The 15,548-nt window shown below is 35.4% G+C and overlaps 1 protein-coding gene and 2 non-coding genes across 4 annotated transcripts; all 3 read left to right on the forward strand.

The window, feature by feature from the left end:
• The first annotated feature begins 7,934 nt into the window (after nt 1-7,934).
• LOC132068170 (protein-tyrosine-phosphatase MKP1) lies at nt 7,935-12,993 on the forward strand. Of its 2 annotated transcripts, XR_009417326.1 has the most exons (3): nt 7,935-10,235; nt 11,602-11,789; nt 12,657-12,993. XR_009417326.1 is itself a non-coding variant. In XM_059461669.1 (2 exons), the coding sequence occupies exons 1-2, from the start codon at nt 7,935-7,937 to the stop codon at nt 12,693-12,695; spliced, it is 2,340 nt and encodes a 779-aa protein (XP_059317652.1). In that variant the 3' UTR covers nt 12,696-12,993. The 2 variants fall into 2 exon arrangements, 1 of the variants encoding a protein (XP_059317652.1); XM_059461669.1 differs by lacking the exon at nt 11,602-11,789.
• A 1,626-nt stretch (nt 12,994-14,619) lies between these two features.
• Nucleotides 14,620-14,779, forward strand: LOC132069005 (U1 spliceosomal RNA). The gene has a single exon (XR_009417586.1). It is a non-coding gene; the product is annotated as a U1 spliceosomal RNA (small nuclear RNA).
• Nucleotides 14,780-15,253: 474 nt separating this feature from the next.
• LOC132069108 (small nucleolar RNA U3) lies at nt 15,254-15,468 on the forward strand. The gene has a single exon (XR_009417674.1). It is a non-coding gene; the product is annotated as a small nucleolar RNA U3 (small nucleolar RNA).
• Nucleotides 15,469-15,548: the final 80 nt, after the last annotated feature.

Below are 15,548 nucleotides of genomic sequence, written 5' to 3' on the forward strand. Positions count from 1 at the left end.
GCTAAACTATTCAAAAAACACACTATAACATCTTTTACAAAGTCACAAGTAAATAATGGTAAACTATAAGAACAACGAAAGCTACTTTATTGAAATATTTACTTTTCACATGACTTGGCCTGGGGGCATTTTTTCAGTCCAAGGAGGGTAACAACCTTTATTCCCACCGTTATCAGTACTAGTTTTCCAACACGTGTGTTGCACGTGTATGCTAAGCTATGTAGTACACAATATTTTCAAATGCTATCAACATTATTAAATAAAAAATCTCTGAGTTTATAAATAATTATACAAGAAAGAATGACATACAATTTTATGTGAATGATCAATATATATCGTCATATGGTAACTTATTTATCGAGGTCAAAATAATTGGATATTGTCTAAACTTATGAATTTAGGATCACCCCTTTATTTTGATATATTCATGGTTGTATATATGTTTGAAGAGGCATGTCAAATTGAGAGTGTGTTGTATGACCTCTTGGTAATACTACAACTGTTACACTGCTGGAATAATTATACAAGAAAGAATAACATACAATTTTATGTGAATGATCAATATGGATAGTCTACCCTATGCGGGTTTTCCACTTCGTTCAGTTACATTAGGGCTTTATACAACTTTACCTTGGTGATTAAGTTCCGCTTTAGTTGGTGTGAAATGAGCGGATTCTGGGATAGGAGGTCTTGTCGGTATGGAACCTACCCTTCCGGAGTGAAGGATTGTCATCCTATAGCTCTTACATAGATGAGACTGATCACACCTGATTAGTGAGAAATTCTGACACTAATCATTTACGAGTGAGTATTACACCAAGAATTTACAAGCAAATCAAGGAATGAAGGGAGAGGAATTAGAATAGAAAGAAAGAGACAGATTTCGAATTAGAGTAGGGCACGCTAAGACATTCCTTTTCGTGCTTTCGATTTGCTTACTTTGAATAAAAAGAGAGAAAAAAAAGAATAGATAGGCGGAAAGGCTTTACATAAGACCACAGAGCGAGAGAAAGAGCCTATATAGCCTTTCCTTCCGTTATATCCGCGGTTAATTCCGAACTACCGATGGGAGAAGGCTTGGACGTATAGCAAAATTCAATTAAATAAGAGGTATTGCATACGGAATGTATATGAAATGAAAGGTTGGAAACAAGTGAGATGAGATGAGCCCTAGCCAATGGTTAAGACTTGAAAGCACCTTAGCAATTACCGCAAATGCCCCCTATCGACCTCGGTCTTGTTATTTGCTAGCTTGAGTTCATAACTTTACTATTTCTCATTAAACGTAGAATATCCCGACTTCGCTAGCCGAACGAAATGGACATATGAGGATCGATTACGAGAGCTTGACCGATCAGACCGGAAGAAAAGAAAGAAAGTTCAATCTCCGAAAGGCCTTCGCAGCCGAGCTTTAGGGTAATACTTTTTGTGGTCTTGCATGGAAAAGACAATATTCTACGCGACTTGATTTACCGGAATTTTTGCTTCAAAGAATGCTTTCAAGCTAGAATTTAAGCACGATAGCTTTATTTGACAATTAGTTGGAAGTTGGGTATGCCTATTCAACATAAACTAAGTCGGGTATGCCTATTCAACATAAACTAAGGCGCTAGGTAGATCGTAGATTGCCGGGTATGAATTCGATTCTAAGTCAGAGAATGCCCATGAATAGGGTCTTATTACGTAATCCGCGATTTTGAAAGTAGCCAGACAAACGGATCATTGCTAAGAGAGAGTAGGGGAATTTCTTTCTAATCGAGTGCTATCATCGTATTATAATGATAATTCCGACGTCGAGCAAACGGGACTACCAATCCTGTAGAGTGAATTAACCTTGTTCGCACTACCACCTTAGTTTACTAAACCTTGGGGAATTGGCTAGTTACCTTCACTCGCGTGGCGAACCTACCTACGTTTTGTCTTTTTCCTACGAGACCTTATAGTTTCCCAGCCTTTCTCCACCTACATGCCCCCGAAATCAGATTGACTTTTTTCTTGAGGAAAGTCCATCCGTTTTTGTTTTCGAATAAGACTAAGGTGTGAGCGAGGGTCTCTTTGTGGTGCTCTTTCACCATCTTCCTTTTGATTGGCCTATATCTTTGAATCCGGTCTTTTGCTATTCCCGACAGTCCTTAGTCCGTATCGGCTGTCGATCTATCTCATATTCGCAGAAGAAGGAACTTGCTTAATGCTATGCCGGAAGTGTAATTAAGTAGGAGTAAGGTCTGCGTACACTCTATCCTTCCCAGACCCCACGTTGTGGGATTCATGTTGTTGTTGTTGATCAATATGGATAGTCATATAGTGATTGATTATCGGGTTAAAACGATTGGGTATTGTCTAAACTTATGAACTTAACATTACCACTTTATTTTGATATATTTATCATGATTGTATATATGTTTGAAGAGGCATGTCAAATCTAAAGTGAGTCATATGACCTCTTGCTAATATTGCAATTGTTACGTTGTCATACCTCTTGATAGTAGTGGACGATGTGAGAATGTTTTCCAGATCTCTTAGGTCCATCTATAAAAAAGCAATCATCTTGTTCTAGAGTCGAAAGTGTGCAATATGGTCTTGAATTTTTGTGCTTGTTCAAGATTTAACATTGATTGTGCATGGAAATCTTCCACAAACATCTTCACATGTACATACATTTCTTCGATTGTTTCTCTATATTCTCAAGGAATATTTGGACACGATTGTTGATTGATTTTAGGTATATCACATGCATTTTTCAGCACTCTTATCCACACTCTTCAAAACATAATATTTTTTAGTGCGCTTTAGGGTTGAGCATTAGGGGGAGCTATGTATCCTTCTAAAGTCTTCTGACATATCGTAATATGTTTCCAAGAGTATTCTAACAACTGTTAGATTATGATGAATTGAATAGTGTTGTTGCGTAAAAAACATATAACATATTTCTAATTAAGCTTGCATTGGTCATCTTCATAAGTTCGAGCGAATAAGTGACAATATGACCATCCACATTCAACATTCATAGAAGGATCTCCTATATTCTCTCATGTAAAACTAGTTACTCAAAATTTTGCTTAAAGAATAGTGATAGTATTTTACTACAATATGTATTTTCTGACATGGCGTATACGTGCAACACAGGTGCGGAGAAATTAGTTACTTTTACTAATAAAAAAATTAAACAGTTTTAAGTATGCCTCTGCTCCAATTGATATGGATATCCAGTTTTAGATATTTAGAAATCTTGGCAGATTATTCGATTCAATTCAACTTTCGTGATTAGTAAAGTTTGTAAAGCGGTTGCTTTTATTTATGAAACGGTCAACCAAACAATACATGTAAGCATATTCAATAACTTATAACGGAATAACCCATTTATGCTATAACCTTTTTTTTCCATTTGAATCTGATACCCCTATAGTAATAATAAATCCGAGGGTGGCTCCAAAGCGGAATTGACCACTAGGTCTTGTTTGAAACTCCAGTAATTAATTTCTCCATTAGAGAATCATATTTGATTTTTTTTTTATTCAATTCAACATTCGTGATTAATGAAGTTTGAAATCAGTTATTCTTATTTATGAAAAGGTCATCCGAGTAACATTTAAGCACTAAAGTATAAATGTATAACTCATTTACTGCTTTGATCTTTTCTTGACTCGAATCCTATGCCCTGATATAAATGGCATAGTCGAAGACGACTCCATAGCAAAATTGATCAATGAGGTTGTATATCCTGACTTGGTGCACGTGCGGAGAACTAGTTACTTCAACTAATAAAAAAATTAAACAATTTTAAGTATGCTTTCCAATTTATATCAATACCCACTTTTAGATATTTAAAAATCATGGCAGATTATTCGATTCAATTCAACTTTTGTGATTAATGAAGTTTGTAAACCTGTTGTTCCTATTTATGGTTTGTCAACGAAACAATATATGTAAGCTTCTCCAATAAATTATAACGGAAAAACTCATTTAATGCTATAATCTTTTTTTTTTTTTAACTCAAATCTGATACCCCTATAGTAATAATAAAGTCGAGGGTGGCTCCGAAGCGGAATTGGTCAGTAGGCCTTGGTCGAAACTCGAGTAAATTAGTTTCTCTATTAAAGAATCATATTTGAGATTTTATTTTTTTGATTCAATTCATCGTTCGTTGTTAATGAAGTTTGAAAATCAATTATTCTTATTTATGAAAAGGTCATCTGAATAACATATAAGCATATCCAATAAATTATAAATTGGAAGTTTATTGTTTTATGTTTTGTGTGAGACTATTTCGTTTGTGTTGGATTTTGATAAATCATAAAATAGTCACTGGGACCCACCCAATGACCTTGCTTTAAAAAAAATTACAGCTTTGATCTTTTCTTGACTCGATCCTATACCCTTTTATAAATGGCATAGTCGAGAACGACTCGAAAGCAGGATTGATTAATGAGGTTGCATTTCCTGACTTGGCATGCACGTGCGACGCAAGTGCGGAGAAACTAGTTATTTCTACGAATAAAAAACTTAAACAATTTAAAGAATGCCTTCTGCTCCAATTAATATGAATATCCACTTTTAGACGTTTAAATTTCTTAAAAGCAAAAAAAAAAAAAAAAAAAAAAAGAAAAAGAAGAAAGACGTTTAAAATTCTTGGTAGATTATTCGATTCGATACAACTTTCATGATTCATGAAGTTTGAAAACGGTATATATGTAGGCATATCCAATAAATTATAACGGAATAACTCATTTAATGCTATAATCTTTTTTTTTTTTTTTAACTCGATTTAATACCCTATTGTAATAATAAGTCGAGGGTGACTCCAAAGCGAAATTGACCAAAAGCGAACCTCTAATCGACTTGGATATATAAAGAATTCTTGGTGTCGAGAGAGATTTGAGGTTCCGTAAGTAACTCAGTGAGTACCTTCTAAGAAGGGCTTGGAAGAAGAAAATGAAATTGGAACAACCCGCTGGTCGTAATAGATCGACTTTCATGCTAGTTCTTGCCCCAAAGATGGCGGAGGAGTAAAAAGCAACTTTCGATTCAAATTAGAGAAATGGCTTGGTCGAAACTCTAGTAATTAATCTCCTTTAGAGAATCATATTTGAGACTTCATTTTTTTTATTATTCAATTCAACGTTCATGGTTTATGAAATTTGAAAATCAGTTATTCTTATTTACGAAAAGGTCATCCGAATAACATATAAGCATATTCGATAAAGTATAAATGCATAACTCATTTAATGCTTTGATCATTTATTTACTTGAATCCTATACCATATGTAAATGGCATAGTCAAGAACGACTCCAAAGCATAATTGATCAATGAGGTTGTATTTCCTGACTTTGCATGCTCGTGCAGCGCACGTGAGGAGAAACTAGTTACTTCTACTAATTAAAAAAAATAGAGAATTTTAAGTATGCCTTCTCCTCCAATTGATATGAATATCCACTCTTAGATATTTAAAAATTATGGCAGATTATTTGATTCAATTCAACTTTCGTGATTAATGAAGTTTGTACACCGGTTGTTCTAATTCATGAAACGGCAACAAAACAATATATGTAAGCATATCCAATATAATTATAACGGAATAGCTCATTTATTGCTATAATCTTTGTTTTTATTTTTTTTTACTTGAATCTGATACCCCTATAGTAACAATAAAGTCGAGGGTGGTTCCAAAGCAGAATTGACAAACAAGACTTGGGTCGAAACTCCAGTAATTATCTTCTCCATTAGGGAATCATATTTGAGATTTTTTTTAAACCCATTCAACATTCGTGGTTAATGAAATTTGAAAATCAGTTATTTTTATTTATGAAGAGATCATCCGAATAACATATAAGCATATCCAATAAAGTAGAAACATACAAGTCATTTACTGCTTGTGATCTTTTCTTGACTCAACTCCTATATCCTTATATAAATGGCATAGTCGAGAACAACTCCAAAGCAAAATTGATCAGTGAGGCTGGGTCGAAACTCCAGTAGGTAATTTCTCCCTTGTTATAGAACCATACTTGATCTTTTGATAATTTGAAAACCTATGAGTCAATTGACTCAGATTCTAGATATACATATATTTTTTTTTTCTATTAATATGATTACTTTGATATTTTTTCTTTACTATTACTACAGTATATCTTAGTAACAGTAACAAATAACTTAGTGTTAAATATCAAATAACTTAAACTTGAGTATGAATTAGGACCTAAATTCTCCAAATTTTTGAAATTAACTTTACTCATAATATAAAAAAAGAAAAAACATATATTACTAGTATATGTTATACTATGTCTACAACCGGGTTTATCAAAAACGATCTACCCTATAACACAGGGATACGATCTGGTTACGTTGTACGCTCCTCATACCTCAATTATGAGATTACATTGGATATGTTTTTTTTTTTTTTTTTTCTTTTTGTTCCATCCCAAAGGTCAGATATCACATCGAGTTAAAACTAATAGAATTCGCGCCTGGTAGGGCCTGTCCCGGGAAAGCGCTCCTTATAATTTTTTTATTTTTTTTTTTTTTTTTTTTTTTTTTATCTTGGGCGAAACCTCTAATTAAGAGATGAGCAGTCTCATTTGCTGCACCGCATCCTCTGGTCAGTGAGTTGTATTTAAGAAATATTTGAAAAGTTATTGTAAATGGAATTCTTTTGAATACCAATGAAGTAAAAATACAATAAAAGAAAAGAAAAAAAGGCCCGCTACATTGCCCTCATTTTTTTGTCCTCTTTCTATCATTTCATAGAAACTATAGTCTTTATACCTCTCTTTAACACTCCCTTTAGCAAAATTTGTTCTTCTCTCTATGATTGGTAACTTTTAATTTCTCTTCAGTAAGTTACAAATCCAAGGTTTTCCCTTTTTATTTTATATGTCTCTTTATACATAGCATAAATTAGGTGTGTATTTTTTTATTCACTTATAGACTGTACACTTACTTTATACAACTTGGGGTTTTTGAATCTTTTAAAGATTTTGTGTTTTCTTGAAATTTTATGTCTTTTTGAGTGTGGGGTTTTTTAGATCTTGATTAGTTACTGTTTATAGGTTATGCTTGCTATATTCTGAATCTCAAACTTGTTGTAATAGATTTGCTTTTCTTTTTTTTGTATGTTTTTAATTGAAATGTGTTCAAATAAAGCAAAATGGTTACATAAAGATTTAGTGTTTTTTTTTGTTTTTTTTTTTTGGGTTTTTTTGATTGTGTAAAGTAAGATGGGTAAATAAAAATTAATATAGCTGACCCAACTAGTTTGTTTGTTGAAGTTTAGTTGATTGATTGAGTATTTTTACTTTGTTTGACTTGTTGGTTGTTTGAAACTATTGCAGGTGAAATTTGTTGTATGAAAGTTGGCTTTTTTAGCTTTAGTTTTTCTCTGTACATAGCATAAATGGGGTGTGTGTTTTTTTATTCACTTAAAAATTGTACACTTACTGTTAACAACTTTGGGTTTTTGAATCCTTAAAAGATTTTGTGTTTTCTTGAATTTTTATGTATTTTTGAGTGTGGTTTTTTTAGATCTTGGTTAGTTATTGTTTATAGGTTATGAATCTCAGATTTGTGAAAGATTTGTTTTTTTTTTTTTTTGAGTAGTTATGTTGGAGTGAAATGGTTGAGTAAAGTAGAATGGGTATATAAAGATTAATATAGCTGACCCAACTACTTGTTGTTGAAGTTTAGTTGATTTTTTGGTTGATATTCAGTTGTGTGGAGTATTTTGACTTTGTTTGACTTATTGTTTGTTTTAACACTTTTGCAGGTGAAATTTGTTGTATGAAAGTTGGATTTCTTACGTTTAGTTTCGTTCTGTTTGCTGTGGTGGGTTTGAATTTTTGAGTTTTGGGGTTAGTTTTTACTGGATGTGAACTTCAAAATCAGAACTTTGAAAGATTTTAGGGTTAGTGTTACGTTGCCCGTAGTTGTGATTGTTGGAATGCCGGGAAAGGAAGATGCCTCGGGTGGTGGGGCTGATGGTTCTCAGGACCCGTGCCAGCTGGCAAATGGTCGGAGAATGTACTGGCGGTCAGCATCATGGTCGTCTTCGAGGACTTCATTGCCTCCGCTTAACCCAGATATCGAAAAAGATGGGTTGGATCCAAATGGAAGTAGTAATTGTTCTCAGGGTAGGAGGCAGCCTTTAACCCCTAGGTCGAGTTTCAAGGCTAGGTCGTGTCTGCCACCGTTGCAGCCATTAGCAATTGCTCGTAGAAGTCTGGATGAGTGGCCGAGAGCAGGATCCGATGATATTGGAGAGTGGGGACCACTTCCTTCTACCCCCAGTAGTGAGAGGCTTAAGTTGGATTTGTCAAACATACATAAAAATCCACCAGAGACTAACGGTGGGCTTGTGAGAAGAGAAAAGATTGCTTTTTTCGATAAAAAGTGTTCGAAGGTGGCCGAGCATGTTTATCTAGGCGGGGATGCGGTTGCAAGAGATAAAGATATACTAAAGCAAAATGGAATTACACATGTTCTTAACTGTGTAGGGTTCGTATGCCCTGAGTATTTCAAGTCCGATTTCGTATACCGGACTTTGTGGTTGCAAGATAGCCCGTCGGAAGATATTACTAGCATTCTTTATGATGTTTTCGACTACTTTGAAGATGTCAGGGTGCAAAATGGACGAGTTTTCGTTCATTGCTGCCAAGGGGTTTCCCGGTCGACCTCGTTAGTTATTGCTTATCTTATGTGGAGAGAAGGACAAAGTTTCGACGATGCATTTGAGTATGTAAAGGCTGCGAGGGGTATTGCGGATCCCAATATGGGTTTCGCTTGTCAGTTGCTACAATGCCAAAAAAGGGTTCATGCTTTTCCTTTGAGCCCGAGTTCGTTATTAAGGATGTATAGAGTTGCGCCTCATTCGCCGTATGATCCCTTGCATCTCGTCCCGAAAATGTTAAACGATCCCTCTCCATCGGGATTAGATTCCAGAGGTGCATTTATTATACATATACCTTCTGCGATATATGTTTGGATTGGTAAGAAATGTGAAGCAATGATGGAAAGAGACGCCAGAGGGGCTGTCTGCCAGATTGTTCGTTATGAGAAAGTGCAGGGCCCGATCATAACTGTTACGGAAGGTGAGGAACCTTTGTACTTCTGGGATGCCTTTTCCAATTTCCTTCCGTTGATGGACAAATTAAAGAACGGAAGGGACGTTGTTGAGTCGTCGAGTAAAGTTTGCCCAGGGGAAAGAAAGGTGGATATGTACAATGTTGACTTTGAGATTTTCCAAAAAGCTACTTCGGGTGGCTTTGTGCCTCCTGTTTCTTCATGCGAGACTGAACATGAAATTGAAACCCGCCTTCCTGTTAGAGAAAGTTCTTGGAGTATGCTAAGGCGAAAGTTTGTTTCCGGGAATATGAAGGATTTTGTCTTTTCAACAAAGTCTGGTATCTCTAGAATCTATCCTGATGATTCTATGTTTGCAACTAAACAACTAAATTCTTCTTCAATGTTGTCTTCATCGTCTTCATGTTCATCTTCTTCATCATCAGCCTCACCTTATCTCTCTCCGGACTCGATCTCGTCTGATTCGAGCATCAATTCGAAATGTCTTTCTGATTCTCCACTTGTGTCACCTTCAATCATCCCTTCCAAGATTTCTCCACAGTCCATATCTAAGACTTCAAAGTATATCGATGTCAACTTCACTTCCCCAAAGACTTCTTCACAATCGGCTCCTGCGCTATCTAAAAAGTTTCCCCTTTCTATCGCCGAGCGGAGAGGCAGCTTGTCGAAGTGTCTCAGGCTGCCAATGCTGACTGAAGTGAAAAACGAGTCTTTAAATGAAGCAGCGACTGGAGGCGAGATTTTACAGTCCCCACAAGAGATAAAGGGGAGTAAAATCGATGAACTGCAAAGGTCTTTAGAGATTCTAAGCATTGTTAATCCATCTGATAAAGAAGCTTCTGTTTTTAGTGGCTTTCATGAGTCATGGGAGGAAAAACCTGTTGTATATCGGTGGCCCAGCTTGGAGAAACTTGCTACTTGTAGCATTGATGATTTGGATTCTAAGGGTGCATATATTTTCATTGTTCCAACTTCAGGTTTTGGAAAAGAGGCAGGTAAAACTGTGTATGTTTGGGTAGGAAGGTCTTTTAGTTGTGAGATTAGCAAGATTCGGCAAGTAAACCGCAAAGGGCTTGTTGGTGATCCAGGGGAGATTGACTGGAAACAGGCTGCTATAGATGTTCTTCATCAAATGGTTCTGCCAATTGACACTAACATTAAGGTATATCACTATTTCATATTCTTGTACTATTGTTGCTTTTCGTGATCTAAGTTCTAGAGCCGCTACTACCCCTACATAGTTTTCATATATGATTTTTTCAGCCGCTCATAGTTTTTGATACTCCCTCTGTCCCTATGTGATACTTTTTGATTTTCGAGATTGAAACTTCTTAATTTTTACCATGTGTTTGAACATAGAATTTTAATTATTTGGAAATAAAATATACATATTTGGAAACTAAGGAGCCGTTTGGACATGATTTCATCTCATGAGATGAAATCATGTTTGGACATGCAATTTGGATTTCTTAAGTTGCAGTTTTTTTTTATAAACATAAAAACCCCACAAGTTGTGAAAACCATCAAAATGTTCACAATTCTTATACAATCTTACCAAATGAGTAAATCATAGTTCATAATAAAACTAATACGCTACTAGAAGGCCTTTCTAAAAAATACAACATCAATTGATCAAATTTAATTTCAATAAAAAGAAAAATTTAACATGAATAGTAATGTAACTACTCTTTAATATAATTCTCCCACATGGTAAACATGATTGGTAAATATATTTTACCGACTTGCAGATTAATATTTAATACAAATGGTTGGTAAACATGATTGGTAAATATATCTACCAACTTATGAGTCTCTTTTTACAAAATATAAACGTTTGGGTCAAATTTTACATTTATATTTTTTGAAATCATGATTTCAAATCCCAAATCATGCCTCTTTGGATGATTTGGGATTTCATCTCATGAGATGAAATCAGAGATGAAATCGCATGTCCAAACGCTGATTTCATCTCATCATCTCATGAGATGAAATCGCATGTCCAAACGCCTACCAAGTAAAAAGTACTACTCCCTCTGTTACCTAACACCCTGCATGACATATTTAAGACCACAAGATTCAAAGGGCATTTTGGTACATTACATTCATCTTTACTTTAAGACCACAACATTCAAAAGTCTTGTTTATTTTCTTGAACTCCGTGCCCAGTCAAACTAAGACAAACAAATTGAAACAACGAGAGTATGTAGCATGTGGCTAGAATCAGGAAAGTGCCTTCATCCTTCACCTTTGAGCTACTCTTAGTTTTAGTTAATTTAGCACAAGATATGATTTCTCGTGTGATGCTGTTCAGGGTTTTGGAGTATAGTGCTGTCGTCGTGCTGGGACGTCGTTCTAACCCCAGCACCACCGTTATAAAAAAATCATTTTGCACTTGGCTTTGATTATTTTTTATTGAGCATATTTGGCACTCACGAGTCACAAGTTGCAGGATGATGTGTACTTTGTATTGTTGTATGATGTGTTTTATCTCAATGCTCACTTTATCTAAACATGCCATTGACAACTAGGTTGTGAAAGAAAATGAAGAGCCTGCTGAGTTCCTAGCATTATTGAGTTAGCCGTAAAGCTAACATGATTGAGGACGCATCACGAATGCCAGTAGATGATTTCCTCTTCCGTACAGTTTCAGCTTCCAAAATTTTCCTGCTACAATTTTCTAGCTTTTGAGTGATGTCCACCTGGCTATATTATGTAGGTATGTGTCCAAAATTCTACTATAAATATAGTACCTGCAACATCTAGCTTGGCTTGAGATGTTTGGGAAGGAATTCTTCATGGTTGTCATCTAAAAAGAAAATTCTCTAGACTTGGGGAGTTAAAAACCACTCCATCTATTTCAATTTGTATCTTACTTTTCTTTTATTCTTTTTAAAAAAGCAATGCCACTTTCTGGTAGCTTTTTAATTCCAAATCCTGCATGGCATGTTTAAGACCGCAAGATTGTAAGTGCATTTTGGTACATTGTACATATGTTTAGTATAACACCACAAAATCCAAGTCTCCCTTATTTTCTGAATTTTGTGCCCAGTCAAACTAAGACAAAATAAAATGGAGGGAGGGTATGTTTTGATTGGTAAAACATCGTCTTTACGAATTTCTTTACGTAGTATCGGAATCAGTCTCATTCCTGTTCTTGATTTTTCCTATGTGAGCCCCATGTTATATTGTCTATGCTTCAGATGACTTGTCTTGAGCATGGGAAGGGGAGAGGGTGTTCATTTTCTCACATTGGTTGAATGAACGAGTTGTTGTCTTCTTAGATGGTCTTTGGGCACTCCTGATCTTGTGAGCTTTGTGGTTAAGTTAGCTCGAAGTCCATTTTCTTTACGGTGAGCTCCCGTGATATTGTCTTATGCTTCGTCCTTGCCATGGTTGGGGGTGGGGGGGAGGGGGGGCTGGTTGTTAAGTTTCCTAGATTGGTTGAGGGAACGAGCTGTTGTCGCCTTATATGGTCTTGAGCACTCCTCATCTCATGAGCTAGCTTTAGGATTGAGTCAGGCTCAATGTCGCCCGTTTTTCTGTACGGTTACGGTAATTGACTGTTATGCTGTTTCTTGCGCAGGGGGCTGCTTTTAGAAGTTGTCAGAGGTGGTTCACCTGAATGTACATGTACAGTGCTGCAACACCCGATGACCCTTAGAGGCAATTTGCTGACTTAACTTTTCATTGTAAATTTGCCATGACTTAGAAATTAGAAATTTCAATGCCAGTTTAGGCAACATAGTTCTTAATTCAATAGTTACGTCTTCCCATTCTGTACATTGCCTTTGCCCCAATGATTTTCAAAACTGCTGTTGGTTCCAAGCCATTCTTAACGATTAGATGGTACTTAATACTTTACAATTATGTTTACTCATTCCAAACTTAATGGTTTAGATAAACTATTCTTCTATGTTGCAGTTGGTGATTGTGTTTGATCAACATTTTTGTTTAGTGGTAAAAGCACTAAACTATTCTTCATGGTTCGAACCTTTGCACACTTCATCACACGCCATAGTTTGAACCTTTGCAGACATCAATGCACATCATGGTTCGAACCTTTGCACACTTCAGTGAGTGTTATGGGGCGAAACCTTGTTACGTACAAAAGAATGGTATTTGGAGAAGAGTTGAGAGGTGGATCTATTATCCATTGAATTTCGAAAGCCACTAACCCTCAAACTTTTTTATAGACAAAAGAATGATATTCGGATAAGAGTGTCAGGGTGGACCTATTATTCACCGAGTTTTGAACGCCAGACATAGGTAGAATATGTATCTAATGGAAGTAATTCTAATATAATAGGAGTAACATATATATTGTGCTAGTTTTTGGATTAATGACTATCTACGCTTGTAGTTGCAGTTCCCAAATGCACCTAAGAAATTGCATTGATGCTTTTCTTTTTTAAAACTCAATCTATAAAATTGATTTCGTAATATGACTAAAATTTAGAAACAACTTTTGGATTCAAAACCAAATTAAGTCGAATATGAAGGTTTGACTGAGTTTTAAGACACTTAGTATAAAACGTTGATATATGTATAATAGCAAGTCACATATTTATAATGCAGTCAAACTTTTTTATGATGGCGTCATATCTTCACACATTTTTTGACTGCTTTAGTGAAATGTTTTAATAGAAGCATATAATATAATATCGATTTCAAAGAAACTTGGCTGTTATAAAGGATAGTTATTTTAGAGAGAGTATTTGTACATTACAAAAAGAAATTAAGCTATTCATCATCTACATTTATTAGGTAAACGAGAGGACCCAAGGTATATCAAAGCTCTTGATCAAGCCTTTTCCTGCTTTCTTCTCGATTATCATAACTCTATGAATTTAAGTTCCGTGCTCTGATAATATATAAATCTTTTTATACCATTAGGTTAAATTATGAATATTTCAAGGAGACTTCTAGAAAAGTTAAAAGTTCTTGCGACTATTGTTTAAGTTCAGGCGAGAAGGGAGAGTCTAGTAACATATAGTTTTGGTTCAAACTCTGTATTTGTCTTAAATATTCATTAAACATTTATAGATTATTAATTCAGAACCCACTAACTTAAAGAGATTAAAACTTTTATTCTCATATGTTAGTTTTCGACTTAAATTGAATTGCGTGATTCAAGTCATTAATGTTGCACTTTATATTAAGCTAATTAGATGCAGGACTTGGAGAAATACGCCTTTCATAACTGTTATTAAGTTCTTTGTTTACGCTATCCTCCAAATAAAATTTTAGAAGGACTACTGAGAAACAATTGCATTCTCATATGTTAGTTTTAATTTTTTCACTTAAATTGAATTGCGTGATACCTGCTTCACAGTTAAACTAGCATTGTTAAAATTAATGTTGCACTTTATATTAAGCTAATTAGATGCAGGACTTGGAGAAATACGACGTACCTTTCATAACTGTTATTAAGTTCTTCTACCAATACAGAAAGATTAACCTAGTCCCACATCATTAAGTGAAGAAGATATAATAGTAGTAACTAGTAAGGTTATACTATAAAATAGGGCCAAGTAAAACGAAGAGACATACTTACCTGGACGGGGTCTATGGGCGATCACTAAGGCCCATGGCCTAGGCTGGTGACCTCCATTGCACTTCGGAGGGGTGCCTGCCTAAGGTCGGCCCAAGTGGTCGAGCCTACGTCATAATTTGTGGCAGCGGGGGCCTGCGTTCGCGCGGCCCCTATCCAATTCCTAGTCTAATTATTTTCTTGCCGGTCTCATTTACAGGCTTATTTATGAATTTTGTTTGAGCAACACATTTTCAATAGTATATACCTTTTCCAGTTGCAAATAACATTGTTCTGCTCAATGAATCGTTTTAGTTAAGCTTTTGAATATAAATCCTTTTAACCTATCAAATAAGAATTCAGATGAATTAGTTGTACAAAGGATTACTCGGAGTTCTAGTCATAACTCATAGTTGTGTATCAGCTCAATAAAAAAGTAAGCAATTAAATATTCCCATGTGTATCAACTCAGAAAAATTGTAAGGAACTAAATATTCTTTTGTGTATCAAATCATAAAAACATTTGTGTATCAAACTCATAAAAACAGTAAGGAATTAAATATTCCTTCATTTTTTCGCTTTGCCTCCCACATTGATCAGCTAGCTAGGCAGGGGAGTATTTATATTATGTTGCAGCAACATGGATTGACACGACCTTACTTGAACAGGATCTGTTCTATAGGCTCGTACCACTGTGTTCTTGAGCTCTAAGGAGACAGGAAATTAAGTTTGGTGGATGAATTGTGGCCGTGAGACTAGAGCGTGATTAATAGGCAGCATTGCCCGCTGGGTGATGGTTGATAGTAAAGGATCGTTCTCAGCCTAGTTTGCCGAGCTTGAGATGGTCTCGTGGCTGTGACAGACTTCTTTATCTCTTTTTTTTTTTTTTTTTTTTTTTTTTTGCTGACACCATGTGTTATAATGTTTTTCCAATTAGGAAAAGTT

Source organism: Lycium ferocissimum, chromosome 8 (assembly GCF_029784015.1).
Source record: "Lycium ferocissimum isolate CSIRO_LF1 chromosome 8, AGI_CSIRO_Lferr_CH_V1, whole genome shotgun sequence".
Lineage (NCBI taxonomy): Eukaryota > Viridiplantae > Streptophyta > Magnoliopsida > Solanales > Solanaceae > Lycium > Lycium ferocissimum.

What these genes read in the sequence shown, in the direction of transcription:
- LOC132068170 (XM_059461669.1), top strand. Translation starts at nt 7,935, where the DNA reads ATGCCGGGAAAGGAAGATGCCTCGGGTGGTGGGGCTGATGGTTCTCAG. An exon ending in CAATTGACACTAACATTAAG is followed by an intron (nt 10,236 to 12,656) that starts GTATATCACTAT and finishes TTTCTTGCGCAG; the next exon opens with GGGGCTGCTTTTAGAAGTTG.